Raw genomic sequence first — 14775 nt, 5'->3', positions numbered from 1 at the left:
TGCACCATAACACTCACTTTTTTCCTCCTAGAAAGTAAGGGGAAATGTCTGTGCGTGTTATGGAGGGAATGCCTACGGGTGGCATGCCTGCGGATTTTCCTCCTCTAAAAACTATGTGCGTGTTATGGTCGGGTGCGTGTTATAGAGCGAAAAATATGGTAACTTCCATGTACAGTGGTATGGTACCTCTGGATACGAACGGGATCTGTTACGGAGCCCCGTTCACATCCTGAAGTGAACGCAACCCATTTCTGCGCGTCTGCGTGTGTGCAGGCCGTGATTCGCTGCTTCCGCGCATGCGTGTGACATCATTTTGACTGTCTGCACATGCACAAGCGGCGAAACCCGGAAGTAATGTGTTCCGTTACTTCCGGGTCACCGCGGAGCACAACCTGAAGTAACTTCAACCCGAGGTATGACTGTAGTGGGAAAGAATTATAGCAGAGCATGGCATCCATTTATAAGGCAGAAGGACACCTTGGTGTCTCCAGTTAAAGCAGGGATAGCTAAGTTGTGGTACTTTAGATGGGCTACAATATCCCAAAACTATTGGCCATGTTGGTGGGGACCAAAGGAAGTCCAGCATCGTTCTGATGGCCACACCATAGCTACCTACCAGTTAATGGATCTCCTGTAGCAATGAAAGCCTTGTGCTGAGATCTCAGAGACCCACAGCCCTGGGAAGGGTCAAGTACGTGTGGCAAGAACTTAATACATTTCCAGAGGGCAGTGTTTACTGATATTTTTAAGCAACTTAACACCACTAGGTTTCTTAACATTCTGCTCCATCCCTTTCTTTCCCATCTAGTGTTTCATGCACACTGTACAGAACATTATTAATCATCCCTGTTTGATTTCCCATATACTGGAGAAAGAGAGGATGGAGACAGGAACCACACTGCTCCACTCGGGTGCAGGGAACCTTTGGCTCTCCAGATGTTGTAGAACTACAACTTCCATCATCTCTGACCATTGGCCATGCTTGTAGTTCAGCAGCAGTTAGAGGGCGAAAGGTTCTCTTCATCCGACTCCAGTGTTAGTACCAAACCTGTTAGCTTAGGCAATGTTGCCAGAGGCTGCTGTGCACTACTTCACAGCCCCTAACTTTGAAAATTGTACAAAAACATTTACTTTTTAAGTCCTATTGATTTCAAACTGGTCCATTAAGTACACCTACGTCTCTCCTGTTTAAATAAATTTATTTATTAAAAAATATACTGCTTAAGGTAAAGGTAAAGGTACCCCTGCCCTTACGGGCCAGTCGTGACCGATTCTAGGGTTGTGCGCCCATCTCACTTAAGAGGCCGGGGGCCAGCGCTGTCCAGAGACACTTCCGGGTCACGTGGCCAGCGTGACGAAGCTGCTCTGGCGAGCCAGCACCAGCGCAGCACACGGAAACACCGTTTACCTTCCCGCTATAAAGCGGTACCTATTTATCTACTTGCACTTAGGGGTGCTTTCGAACTGCTAGGTGGGCAGGAGCTGGGACCGAAGGACAGGAGCTCACCCCGCCGCGGGGATTCGAACCGCCGACCATATGATCGGCAAGCCCTAGGCACTGTGGTTTTACCCACAGCGCCACCCACGTCCCTAATATACTGCTTAATATAATACAAATCTCTAGGCAGATTACCTTAAAGAATCAAAAACAATGAGACCTAAGGCATACTTTACATTGGCTGAATTGTGCCAAAGAAGTTTAAGAAGATACTGGCAAATATTTTGATTTGCACCTAACTAAATGTAACCGTTTTGAAAGACCTTACTAAAAGTTGAAGGACAGAACAAAGAACACAGTGATATATTCATCCAAATCACCGCTCACACAGTTAGGGAACAAACACCGTGGTAAAGCTCAGTACCAGTCTTTTGTGTGCTGACTTTAGGGGGGGGGAAGTCAGAAGTGAAACCAGAACATGGCAACAGGCTGGGACTACAGGAGTGATCAGAGCTGACTGCTTGATGTCAAAGTTGTTTGAGGCAGACATGCAACACCAACATCCAACGCCTGGGTCCAAAGTGTTCACATAACCTCACTTCCTACCTCTTCCTTGCGAAGGTATTTGTTTACTGGAAAGGAACAACTGAACTGCAAATGAACAATCATAACAACAGCTATACAGACAGTGGAATTAACTCAGGTGGGGGAAACTGTGTCCTTACATACATTTCTTGCGCCTCCCACAAAAGTGCCGTTTTTGCCGCCGCTCAGAATTGCGATGATGGTGGGTCTCTTGAAAAACATGATTGTGAGTATCCACTTCCCTTTGCCTCTCATCATTCACAGTTACCTCATTATCAAATGCCAGCTGAGGCTCAGTAGATCTCTTATACAGTACATGAGGACGGTGACCGTGAGGAGCAGAGAAGTTGTGTTTAAGTGCAATATTTGGAGGTAGTGGTTTCAGCAAGTAATCAGCTTCCTGCGTCCTTATCAAGCCAGACTAGAAAGACAAAACACAATTAAAAGAGAGAACAGTGGCTTCAGATTGCCTTTCAGAAGATACTCCTTCCTTTTAGATATTTTCCTTTCCCACACTAAGCTCCTAAACAAATCTTAATTTGTACAGCAGGTTTTTTAGACAACAGAGGTCCTTTGTAAACTTAACAATCAGGATCTGAAAACTAAAAAATCATTCTAGGGAGATGCACATTCCTTTCTCCGGATCAAATCCATCCTCTCCCCTCTCTTCCAAATTTCCTTCAGAATTTTAATAATAATTTAATTAAATCTTAACATTACATATACACTGGTGCTAACTGTGCTTGGAAATGCTGGAGTTTTTTTTGTGTGTAAACCAGAAATTGGAAACAGCCTCTGGGATTGATTCTCAAATCTTGTTAAGTGGGGACATTAGCCTGGAGTAAACATAATGTTGTGGGACACCTGGAGTACCCACAGACTCATACAGACCTCCCCCTTCCCCTGTTGTGCAACTATTCACCCCCCCCCCCCCAGTTTTAGGGCTAACTAAGGGAATTGTTTACGTGGGTGGTGCTGTGGTCTAAACCACTGAGCCTAGGGCTTGCCGATTGGAAGGTTGGTGGTTCGAATCCCCGCAACAGGTGCTCAGTCCCAGCTCCTGCCAACCTAGCAGTTCGAAAGTATGTCAAAATGCAAGCAGATAAATAGATACCACTCTGGCGGGAAGGTAAACGGTGTTTCCGTGTGCTGCTCTGGTTCGCCAGAAGCGGCTTAGTCATGCTGGCCACATGACCCGGAAGCTGTCTGCAGACAAACGCTGGCTCCCTCGGCCAGTAAAGCGAGATGAGCGCCGCAACCCCAGAGTCATCCGCGACTGGACTTAACGGTCAGGGTGTCCCTTTACCTTTACCAGGGAAATTGTAGCAACCAATTCATACAGAGATTCTAAAATGGAATTCATCACAGCACTAGAAACCCTACCAAAGGGAACAATTTTAATTTGGCAAAGCCAGAGGCTGGGTGAGCTAATAGTCTTTCCCACCACTATGATTTTATATTTCCTACTATAAGGCCAAGGGCTCATTTGCCCTCTGGGTCAAGCATGTAGTAGATCTCTGGGTCTCCAAAGGCTACCTCTGAAGGAACACCTCCTATGTGTTATTGTGTTGTCATATCAACTTACAAAATACCGCACAAAGGAGTGCCGTACTTTCTAGCGTTTTTTTTAAAAAAAAACTTCCCAGAGCATGGTAGCATGGAGGAAATCAGGGTAAAAGTAGAAAGTTTCATATGGGGGAGGGGTAGAGAACTAAATCAGGAACACCCAACTGGTGTTTGGGCCTGAAACCCATATTTCATCTGGAACAATTTTGAGAATGGGCACAGGGCTTCCTATATGCCCACTGGTTCTGGAAATGACACAGCAGATGAGTAGCTGCAGACAGGGGCTTATCCACACTTTCTAGGCACACTCAATGCTTTAAAGCTTTGTGTATGAGTGCTCTCTCTTTCTCTCCCCCCCTCCCCAAAGCCTTCCCTGCCAAAACCTGCTCTTTACTGCTGAATTGGAGCAAATGGCAATTTGCAGAAAACTCGACTTGCCGTTTGTTGCACTTCAGCTTCAAAAAGCAGGTTTTTATGGGGAAAGTTCTTATATATATCTATTTTTATTTATGGTTTTCAGTTTTATACATTTCAATAACTTTACCATCATTTTAACATTTCAAAACTTGACTTCCTTGCCCCCCTTTCTGCAGTACCTTAAATTTATTTTTAAAAATATTTCCTGCATATCTAAATTAACTTAATTCGCTCATCTACTTTAAATATATACACTTATAAAACTGCACGTTATTACAATAATCCTGCCAATGCTCTTTGTGGGGAAAGTTCTGGGGTGAAAAAAACCAGCACAGACCTGTGCCCAGAAAGAATGGGGCAAAGGTAATTTTGAGGGAAGTGGAACAAATTTACTACTGGTTTTGTCAAAGCTTTTCAGAGTGGAACCACAGCAAGATGAGAGAAAATCATGGATGACTGTTGGAAGCAAATGAACCCAGATATGCAAGATAAAAAAAGATAGGTTATAGTTTGGGGAGTTGGGCATAAAGGCGGATGCCATAGAGGAGTCCAGAGGAGTCCAGAGGATGCCAACATGTCCAGAGGAGGGCAACCAAAATGGTCAAAGGCCTGGAAACGATGCCCTATGAGGAACGGCTAAGGGAGCTGGGCATGTTTAGCCTGGAGAAGAGGAGGTTATGGGGTGATATGATAGCCATGTTCAAATATATAAAAGGATGTCACATAGAGGAGGGAGAAAGGTTGTTTTCTGCTGCTCCAGAGAAGCGGACACGGAGCAATGGATCCAAACTACAAGAAAGAAGATTCCACCTAAACATTAGGAAGAACTTCCTGACAGTAAGAGCTATTTGACAGTGGAATTTGCTGCCAAGGAGTGTGGTGGAGTCTCCTTCTTTGGAGGTCTTTAAGCAGAGGCTTGACAACCATATGTCAGGAGTGCTCTGATGGTGTTTCCTGCTTGGCAGGGGGTTGGACTCGGTGGCCCTTGTGGTCTCTTCCAACTCTATGATTCTATGAGTGCTTCGTGAGCACAATAAACTACACAACAGTATATAATTACTGCTTCTTAGGGGTCCAAATGCTAAGTGCTGAATACATCAAGGAAGTGTGTCTTTTGCTCAGTGTTAGAGAAGATCCAAATAATTTCTAAAAGAGAACAGCCTTCATTGCTAACAATTAATTTCCCAACTTCTCAATGCAACATTTTCTTTTCTTTTCTCTGTGCAATTTGCAATTTGAAAACTTGCTTAATACTTGGTAATTTTTGGAAGGTGTTACACTAGTGCTGCTGTTCATTTTTTTCTCTTATGCCCCTGCACAGCTACCTATATATTTAGGTGGTGTGCAAAAGGTGTTGACTGAAGTATCAAGCGATGACTTGCACATATGGCTGTGCCATCAAAGATTAAGGTAACGGGACCCTGACCATTAGGTCCAGTCATGGACGACTCTGGGGTTGCGGCGCTCATCTCGCTTTATTGGCCGAGGGAGCTGGCGTACAGCTTCCGGGCCATGTGGCCAGCATGACTAAGCCGCTTCTGGCGAACCAGAGCAGTGCACGGAAATGCCGTTTACCTTCCCGCCAGAGCGGTACCTGTTTATCTACTTGCACTTTGTGCTTTTGAACTGGTAGGTTGGCAGGAGCAGGGACCGAGCAATGGGAGTTCACCCCGTCACGGGGATTCAAACTGCCAACCTTCTGATCGGCAAGCCCTAGGTTCTGTGGTTTAACCCACAGTGCCACCTGCGTCATCACAGGTTAGCTACTGCCAAACAGTCCTATTACTCAGACTAGGAGAAGCTCATCAACCTAGTGGCAGGAAAGGCAGGAAAGACGACAAACTTTGCTGCCTCCATTGCATGCTCTTTGTGCAGAGTCTTTTACAGTCTGTCCCAGAACCAACAGCAGCTCATTGTGACTTGTTCACAAAACATTTTGAGGGGGAAAAATTGCTTGCATCCACCAGGATCTTGACTCTGCTGTTACAGCAGCTGAATCTTAAGGGGTGTCCAGAGGTCTACCCGTAAGATGGCAGAGGTCAAGCAGTATCCTTCTCAAGGATTGCTTGACCCACAAAACCAGTGGCCTCCACTCTTTCTGCAGCCACTGCTTCCCCATCTTCTGCCATCCAAGGATGCTCCAAACTTACCTCAGGGAGGAAGGAGACAGGAGTGGCTGCGAGTGCAGCAGAAATTAGAATTGGATCCAGTTCTTGGGCAGAGCTTTATTTTCCCCCTGAGGAGAGCATGGAGACTACATGTCACATCATCCCTAAGGGAAAGTGATGCTGTTCATATCAGTTACCGCAGATGGAGGACTGGGCTGGTGGAAATAGACAGGAATAGCATCATCTTCCCACCAGGGATGCTGTGATGTGTAGCCTGAGCGCACTCTTTGGTGGGAAAGGAAGCTCTGCAGGGGAGCTGAGACAACCTCAGTCATCAATGGGGCCCCCTTCTACTCTGGGTAAGTTGGGAGGATAGCTTGGCCGGGGGTTGGGGGGGGAGGTGGCAGAGACAACAAGCAGGCAGTCCACTGACCATGGCTGATTTATTTATTTAGCTAGTTAATTAGTTTATTTTTTATATCCTCTCCTTCCTCCATTCGTGAGCATAGGCCAGTTAAGAGCACAAGATCACTAAATCAAACATAAAAATATAGTAAAACAGCAGCGAGAAATATCTACTGAGCCACACTCTGAATGCAATGCAGTTCATGATCTAAGTGCCTGGACAAATAGGAATGTCTTCAGCCTGGGTTTTAAGATGTCAAGCACAGGGGCAGGCCAAGTGTCACCTGGAAGGGTTTTGCATTTGCTCGGTTAGAGGTTCACAAAGGATCCCTTTGAGGAAGCTCCTTCAAAGTAAACGAAGGGGTGCTTGTGAATCCCTAAATCCCTCTTAGTAATTCAGTCTTATGCACTCAACTCAAGCAAGAGTAGTTTTCAGCTGACTGTTTTGAAGCTCCCAGTGACTGGGAACCAGTGGCTGACAAACAAACTTTGTCCATGAGTATGTGGAGATACTTTAGTCATCCCAACCAAATTATTTGATGGTTACCTCCAAGACTGCACATCCCAACATGATGTCGGCAGGCTTTAATGTAAGCTTTGCAAAATGAATTATCTCCTTTAAGATAGGACCGAGGGCTGATTCCCACATGACACTATCACACGTTTTGATGATTTGCATGTGTGAATGAACCACAAGGAACTGCTTTATACAGAGTCAGGTAAACAATCCACCTGACTTAGAATTCTGACCAACAGCAATTCTCCACATGTGTATTCACATGAACATGTGATAGAGGACATGTAATGGGATCTGACTAAGTGCACCACTTCAGTAAGTTTTTATCTAAAACCTGAACATCTCTGAGTGGAAAAACAGATTTATGAAGTTACAGAAACTGCCTTTGGGTGGGGATGCGCCTTTAGCTCAAACAAGAGAAGATAACATCATCCCTGGCACTCTTGATGAACATCAAATTATTCAGCAGCAAAATATATTCAGTGAAATCATCTCTGCAGAAAATTAATGCCAGCTTCACTGAACTTTCAGTGTTTATGTACAGATCTCCATCACACGTAGGGTGGGATTCACCCAACAAGGCATATGCAAGGACTTTTGCTTGAGAAATGGGGCTTTCCCCCATGCGCCCCCTGCATTTGGAGAACCCCCAGAACAGTGTATGGGGGGAGGGGGTTGTTCCACCCTTAGCCAATATTCTACTCTAAGGGGCACTTCCCACATGATGGAACAGCAAGCTTGTGTTTAAAACTGCCTGAAGACAAAAGGAGCCACAACCAATAATGGCTTCCTGGATTACCTGTTTCAATGTACATTCATATACCACATTTGCACAACTTGTGACACACCAGGCTGAATGAAGCTCACAATGGCAGAATGAGTGAAGCAGGGATGGAAAGAAACTGAGAGGAAAAGGGCAGTTTTAAACAACAGCAGAGGTTTGAGTGAAGCAGGGATGGAAGGCTACTGGGGAGCTGTGTTTTTTTAAGCACCTGTTTTAACGAAAAGACATAGCAGAGGTAGGTACAACACAAAAACTAACAAGTTTTCCAAATTCCCTTTTCTCTGTTCTCAAACCTTGTTTTAAATTGCCATATCCTCGCCTCAGTGTCACCCCCTGCTTGCTCTACTCAAAATCTACTGTTTAAAATCCCAATTTTCACCCTCTCAGTGGTTCTCCCTCCTTGCTCCAGTTCTGCGGCCACTGCCATTTCAAAACCTGCCTTCACTTTTGCTCCCCTTCATGACCCTGGCATTATGCAAATCCAGGTTCTTGATGAGGCACTACATATCGTCCACTGGGCGCTCTGACATTCTTACAATAAACACTCCCCATGAACAGAGGTGTGTGGGTGGAATTATAGCTTCCGCAAAATTATGCACAATATTATGATATATACTGTATATGCTGATATGCTTGTTTTATGTATTTCTCACACACTCAACCACATACCTATGCAGTACATGTGGCAGTAAAATGTATGTTTGCCGGTACAGTCTTCTTGTGAAATGTTTCATACATAAAAACGTATTTTAAAAACAACAACACAAAGTCTCCTCCTTTTGAAGCTTCCACAGATGTTTTACCTGCACATCCATCCTGAATTTCATTGCAACAATAGCTACAACATTTTGCATTTAATTCCCCCCCCCTCAACTTGTTGTTCCATCTTTACTCACCAAGCCTCCACATGTTGAAAGTGCTACAGATGAGTTTTTGTGCAATCGCAAGACACCTTGATAAAAGCAAAAGTCTTCTGCTGGGTATGTGTGTATTGACTTGGTTCTCCCCTTGCCCAGGGTCTGTATTGTAAATCCAGGTGCCACGAGAAAATCTGAAGTCTTCAGGTCAAGCTGGAAGTCATGGCCAAATCCATGGAAATGGAGGTGCAGCGAGTCAGTTTCTCCCTCAGATGCTTCTCTCTTCCTCCTTTCATGGTGTGCAACTCCATGACTTACATAAGCCCCATTTTGGTCTACTTCATATGCTGTCACAATAACATATTCTGTAAGCAATCAATGCATAGAGTCAGAACTTTCAGCAGCATGGATGGCGGCAGGTCAAATGCAAGTGTCTGCATGCATTTGTACCCACAGATTTCCTGTTGCAACCTGGCTACTGAAAAGGTCCCCTGGGAGGAGGGCTTGGTTGTTAAATTGCTCTGGGTAGCTCTATGAAAGGAAATAGGGGTCTCCTAAGAACTCTCAGAAGAGACGCGGGTGGCGCTGTGGGTTAAACCACAGAGCCTAGGGCTTGTCGATCAGAAGATTGGCAGTTCTGATCTGCAATGGGGTGAGCTCCCGTTGCTCAGTCCCTGCTCCTGCCAACCTAGCAGTTCAAAAGCACAAAGTGCAAGTAGATAAATAGGTACTGCTCCGGCGGGAAGGTAAACAGCGTTTCCGTGCGCTGCTCTGGTTCGCCAGAAGTGGCTTAGTCATGCTGACCACATGACCCGGAAGCTGTACGCTGGCTCCTTCAACCAATAAAGCGAGATGAACACCGCAACCCCGAGTCGTCCACGACTCGACCTAATGGTCAGGGGTCCCTTTACAAACTTTCAGCACCCACCGCAAACTACAGTTTGGATTCTCTGAGGTGAGACTTGACTGTTGGTAAGTTGCTGATTTAAATGTAGAGTGCAGAAGGGGCCAGAGGGTGGGGAAAATTCTGATCAATGTGTTTCATTAAATCCATCATGAGTCCAAATTTGGCCCTTAAGGCCATCCCCCCAAAAACCATGACCAGCTGCCTCCACACCTGACATCACATGTGTTGCGTGCTATGGGCAGGTAAGGCTGTCGCTCCAAAGGAACAACAGGAAGGCGGTTTCTTAACAAGGAGGCTTGTGCCTGCCCTGACAGTGCTGCTGGGTTGGGCTCCACTAGAGAGCTGTTCATTGGGAATGCAGAGTGCTTTACAATCAGCGGCTCATCCTTTGCCTGCAGTGGTTTGATTTCACTGTGACATCAAGTGATTGACGGGTGGACCTATCAAAACTCACCCAGGGGGTTGTGGGCTGGATCCAGTGTCCCACCCCTGCAGTAAATTGGGAGTTTTGTGGACATAGCCTTTTTGCATTCCTGCATAACAGGATCCATTAATCCATTATCACAATTTTTTTAAAGCAGATTCATTTTCCTAGCGATTACAGACCTAGCATTTACGCTGCATTTCAAGGGTAGATGATGAGAACACATAACTTATTCTAATAGCAGTGAGGCTGTGAGTAATCTTGTTGTGTTTAGGGCCCAGATAATCCTTACTAGATGCAAAAGAGAGGAAGGGGAGAATTATGTACACAATGGCTCCATCTTTGCCAGAAGCCATGTGTTTAATCCATCTAGTTCCAACCTACAAAGGATAGCAGTTTCCCCAAAGCTGTTTAAATGCTATCTTGAGAACATCTCAAATAAAAGTCCTGATAAACTTAACGAGGAAGTTCCACTTGAATTCCAGGGAGACCTTCACTGAATGTTTCAGGCTATTAATGTTCACTATTCAGCACCCCCTGGTGTTTTCCTTCTTATCTCCACGGGCACAACTTCTTTTAAAACAGACTTGTAAATAGGCTCTCAAAAGTCACAGCCCTGCAACATTTTTCAAAAAAGACTTGCTTGCTTGCAGTGTTTGCTGGTGGCAGTGGGCTGAATGGCAGGCTCCCTGCCTCCTCGCCGATTGCTGAGACTGCAAGAAGAGGGTTTGCTATTCATGCATCCAGCTTCTAAGCTTAGTAGGCTGGTGATAGAGCCCCTTTGCTGCCAACCAACTACAGTCATACCTCGGGTTACAGCTGCATCAGGTTGCGTTTTTTCGGGTTACGGACCCGCCAAAACCCAGAAGTACTGGAACAGGTTACTTCTGGGTTTCGGCAGTCGTGCATGCACAAAAGCGCTAAATCACGCTTTGTGCATGTCCAGAAGTGCCAAATCACAACCCACGCATGCGCAGACACGCCGCTGCGGGTTGCGAACACTGCGGGTTGTGAACATGCATCCCACAAGGATCATGTTCGCAACCCGAGTGTCCACTGTATATTTATGCATGGTTACCTGGGGGTAAGTCCCATTCAACTCAGTGGGACTTACAGAGACAAAGGGCTGTGTTGTCATTGTATGAATATAAACAGAAGCATGGTGCGTGTGAATAAGCCCAAGTACCCAATTAACACCCTGACCCAGATAGCTCAGTTGGTAGAGCATGAGACTCTAAATCTCAGGGCCATGGGGGTTTGAGCCCCATGTTGGGCAAAAAGGAGGAGGAGGAGGAGGAGGAGAGTTTGGATTTGATATTCCGCTTTATCACTACCCGAAGGAGTCTCAAAGCGGCTAACATTCTCCTTTCCCTTCCTCCCCCACAACAAACACTCTGTGAGGTGAGTGGGGCTGAGAGACTTCAGTGAAGTATGACTAGCCCAAGGTCACCCAGCAGCTGCATGTGGAGGAGCGGAGACGCGAACCCGGTTCCCCAGATTACGAGTCCACCGCTCTGCAGGGGGTTGGACTAGATGACCCTCAGGGTCCCTTCCAATTCTATGATTCCATGTTAGGCAGGCATGAGGCCCATTTGCTCCAAGTCCAGCAACAGAAAGACACCAGTCCGGCAGCTCTTTCCATCTGCTGCTGGTCCTTTTTGGGGTCTCTGCTGGATGGGAGAGAACGACTTTTGCTTTGTGAGCATCATCCAGTATGGAAAATCCACGAGGCTGCCAGAGAATGGTAGAGGCAATCTGTGCCTTCCCTGGAAGCCTGCATGACTCCTCCATGGCGGCGGGGGCGGGGGCGGGGGGGGGAGTCTCCCAGCATAGTTAACAAACTGAGATGCTGAAGGAGGGGGAGTCAAGCACTGCACACCTCTGTTGTGACCTTGCTGGGTTTCTATGAAAAGAGTGCCCCTGCCCAGAAACATTGGTGACTTGTCCGAGGAAGGGACAAACACTCCACCCATCTTCAGACAGCCTGCTCACTCACTCCCTCACCTGGGTGGCCTTCCTAATCACCTATGGCAACCAGGTGAGTAGTTAAAAACAATTATGCTTTACTCATCATGTTGCTTTCTGACACTGTTATAGAACAGGGTAGTTCCAGTAGGGTATTTTGCATCTGGAAGTTTTGTAAGCCTAATAAAAACAAAGGCTGAACTTCCACTACTCACAATCGTGAGGAAAGGGTACAGATTCTGCACCCCACAATATTTGGATTGTTAATGAGGCTCAATTCTGAGTGGAGCAACTCAGCAGCTGGGCAGATCTTTCCTCCTGGGCTCCTCTCACCATCTAGTAAGACCTCACTGAGAGCAACAGTTACTCATTAGCTTGAATGTGTGTGGATGTGATTTCCTCACCCATTAAGTTATTATTCTTAGGTCTTATGTTGCAGGGCAGCAGCCACTCCAGACTGGAAGAAAGCCAGTTACAAATATATCAGTTTAATTTAAGAAAGCCACGCTAAAATAGCATATACATTTATGTGCCTGTGGAAATCCGTTAACGCCGATCAAAGCCAATGCATCAAGTATAGCCTATATTTCACAATCTCTGCTATTCCAGATACCAACATATTAATCAAAGAGTTTTCACTATTCATTTATAGAAAGCAGCAGGTTTTGTTTACAGCCCAGTCGTATGTTTTTGGAATTAAGATGTAATTGGGAGAAAGCCCTATTGGGCTCAGTGGGGCTTATTTCTCAGTAGACCTGAATTGGACATGTAGCCTAGAACAGCCACAGAATCTAAACATTAGCAACACCTATTTCAAAAAACTTTGTGATCCCAGGTGCATGAGTTATTAATCCTATTAATATGGGCAGAACCTCAATCAACCACTCCAAATAAAACCCTATGCACATCTACCTAGACAAAGGTCCCATTGAACTCAATGGAGCTTACTTCACGGGAGGGGTGCACAGGATTTCACCATGTGACTGCAATTCTATGCACTCTTATTCGAAAGTAAGTCTCCCTGAATACATGGAAAGTCACTGACTTCTGAGTAAACAGGCACTGGGCTTTACAAGCCCCATGTCAGAAGAGCTCCTGAGCATACACAGAGAATTATAAAGGAAGCCAAAGAGATCATTTCCATTAGACACCAGCCAACTCCCTTACAGGCTAATATAACCAATCACAAGGGTCAACTCTGGATCTACTCTGCTCACTTACCACTGTTGTCTGTGAACTCCAACAACTCAGAGTGCAAAGAGGAAAGAAGATCTGGGCTCCCAGCGGCTGCTTGACCTGCACATGTCACAGGTGCACCCTGGAAAAGCGAGAAGGTGGCAATAACAACAACAACAACAACAATAATGCTATTATTTATACCCCACCCTTCTGGATGGATATATACAAAGATTTAAGATTTACAAGGAGCAGACTCTCTGTATTGCAAAGTCCTTCTTAACGCCATTATTATTATTATTAATAACAATAACAATAATGCTATTATTTATACCCCACCCTTCTGGATGGCTATATACAAAGATTTAAGATTTACAAGGAGCAGAATTTATTTATGGGCTCTCTGTATTGCAAAGTCCTTCTTAACGCCATCAGCATTATTTGGGGTGGTCCTGCCGCGGAGATAACCGAATACTGGCTTTACTGCAATTTGCAAGAGAGAAAAAGAGAGGCGGCTTTCGCACAGCTGTTCTGGGAGAACCTACCTGAAGCTGCGCTTGGAAGAGCAGCCAAAGCCACAGCCCCGCCAGGCTGCCGGACGGCATCCTCTCCCGCCAAGCCGAGCTCCGCAAACCACCCCTAGCGACGGAGCACCCCTGTCGCCGGGCGCCTGGCTCCTGTTTTGGAGAGGGAAGCGGAGCGCGCTGCCAGGGTGGCAGAGAGCCGCATGCCCCGGAGCGGCAGCCTAAAGCGCAGGCATGGCAGGAATGAGCGGAGCCTTCCTTCACTTGGCTGCTGCGGGAGAGGGACGCCCAGCGGCTAAAAGGTGCCTCGTCGAGAGGGGCGGCGGGCTGCGTGGGCGAGGCAGGAGGCGGCAGGTCGGGGCTGCGCGGCGCGCCAGGTGCGGCTCTCCATGGCCAAGCGCCCCAGCTGCGCTCCGGCGGCGGCGGCAGCAGCCTCCGTTGGGCAGGGCGGGGAGGGGGCAGCCGGCCGGCTTCTGCCGAGGGGGCAGATCTCCCTGTCCCGCCCAGCACCTGCTGCCTCTGCCGCCCCCCCTACTCCTCCCACGTCGAGGAGAAGGACGCCCCTCGGCAAAGGAGAGAGGGGAGGGGCGTGGGACTTTGCGCGCAAGCTCGCAGTCTCTGCCTTTGTCCTCGCGGAGCAAGAGGGGCGGGGGCCGGCCAAATTATGCAGACAAGTGTGTGTGTGTGTGTGTGTGTGTGTGTGAGAGAGAGAGAGAGAGAGAGAGAGAGAGAGAGAGAGAGAGCGCGCGCGCGCGCGCATAGGGAACCAGGGATTATTCCATGCCCATTTGCCCAGGAGAGATCAGCTTTGCTGCCAGGGTTTAACTTTGCAATACAGTACTGTAAATGGAAAACAATAGGTGAAAGTGCTCCTGAGCAGGTAAAGAGTGTGCTTCTTTGCCCATCTCTCAGAGAGAGGGAGAGAACGAAGTGGTAAATTTCAGTAGTGAAAGAATGAAGTTACATTTCTGGATGCAGGTGAAGAATGTCACTGGGATTTTTTTTTAATTAATTTTCCTCATTAAAGAAAAAGCAGTAAAACTAGGACAGAGGCAGATTTAGGGGAGCACAATTGATTCAGTTGCCTGGGAGCGTGTGTGTG

At 46.7% G+C, this 14775-nt stretch overlaps 1 protein-coding gene across 1 annotated transcript in view; it reads right to left on the bottom strand.

Moving 5' to 3' along the window:
* The window catches only part of ADAMTS16 (ADAM metallopeptidase with thrombospondin type 1 motif 16), an 86069-nt gene extending 71748 nt beyond the window's left edge, over positions 1–14321 (bottom strand). Inside the window, exons 1-4 of the mRNA XM_083749675.1 lie at positions 13695–14321; positions 13195–13291; positions 8717–9042; positions 2168–2444 (exon numbers count right to left, since the gene is read on the bottom strand). Of these exons, the coding sequence (XP_083605801.1) occupies positions 2168–2444; positions 8717–9042; positions 13195–13291; positions 13695–13754 (760 nt within the window). The 5' untranslated portion in view covers positions 13755–14321. The remainder of the gene's footprint in view (positions 1–2167; positions 2445–8716; positions 9043–13194; positions 13292–13694) is intronic.
* Positions 14322–14775: the final 454 nt, after the last annotated feature.

This window comes from Podarcis gaigeae (assembly GCF_964106915.1).
Source record: "Podarcis gaigeae genome assembly, chromosome: 7".
NCBI lineage: Eukaryota > Metazoa > Chordata > Lepidosauria > Squamata > Lacertidae > Podarcis > Podarcis gaigeae.
This window is presented reverse-complemented; position numbering and strand designations above follow the sequence as displayed.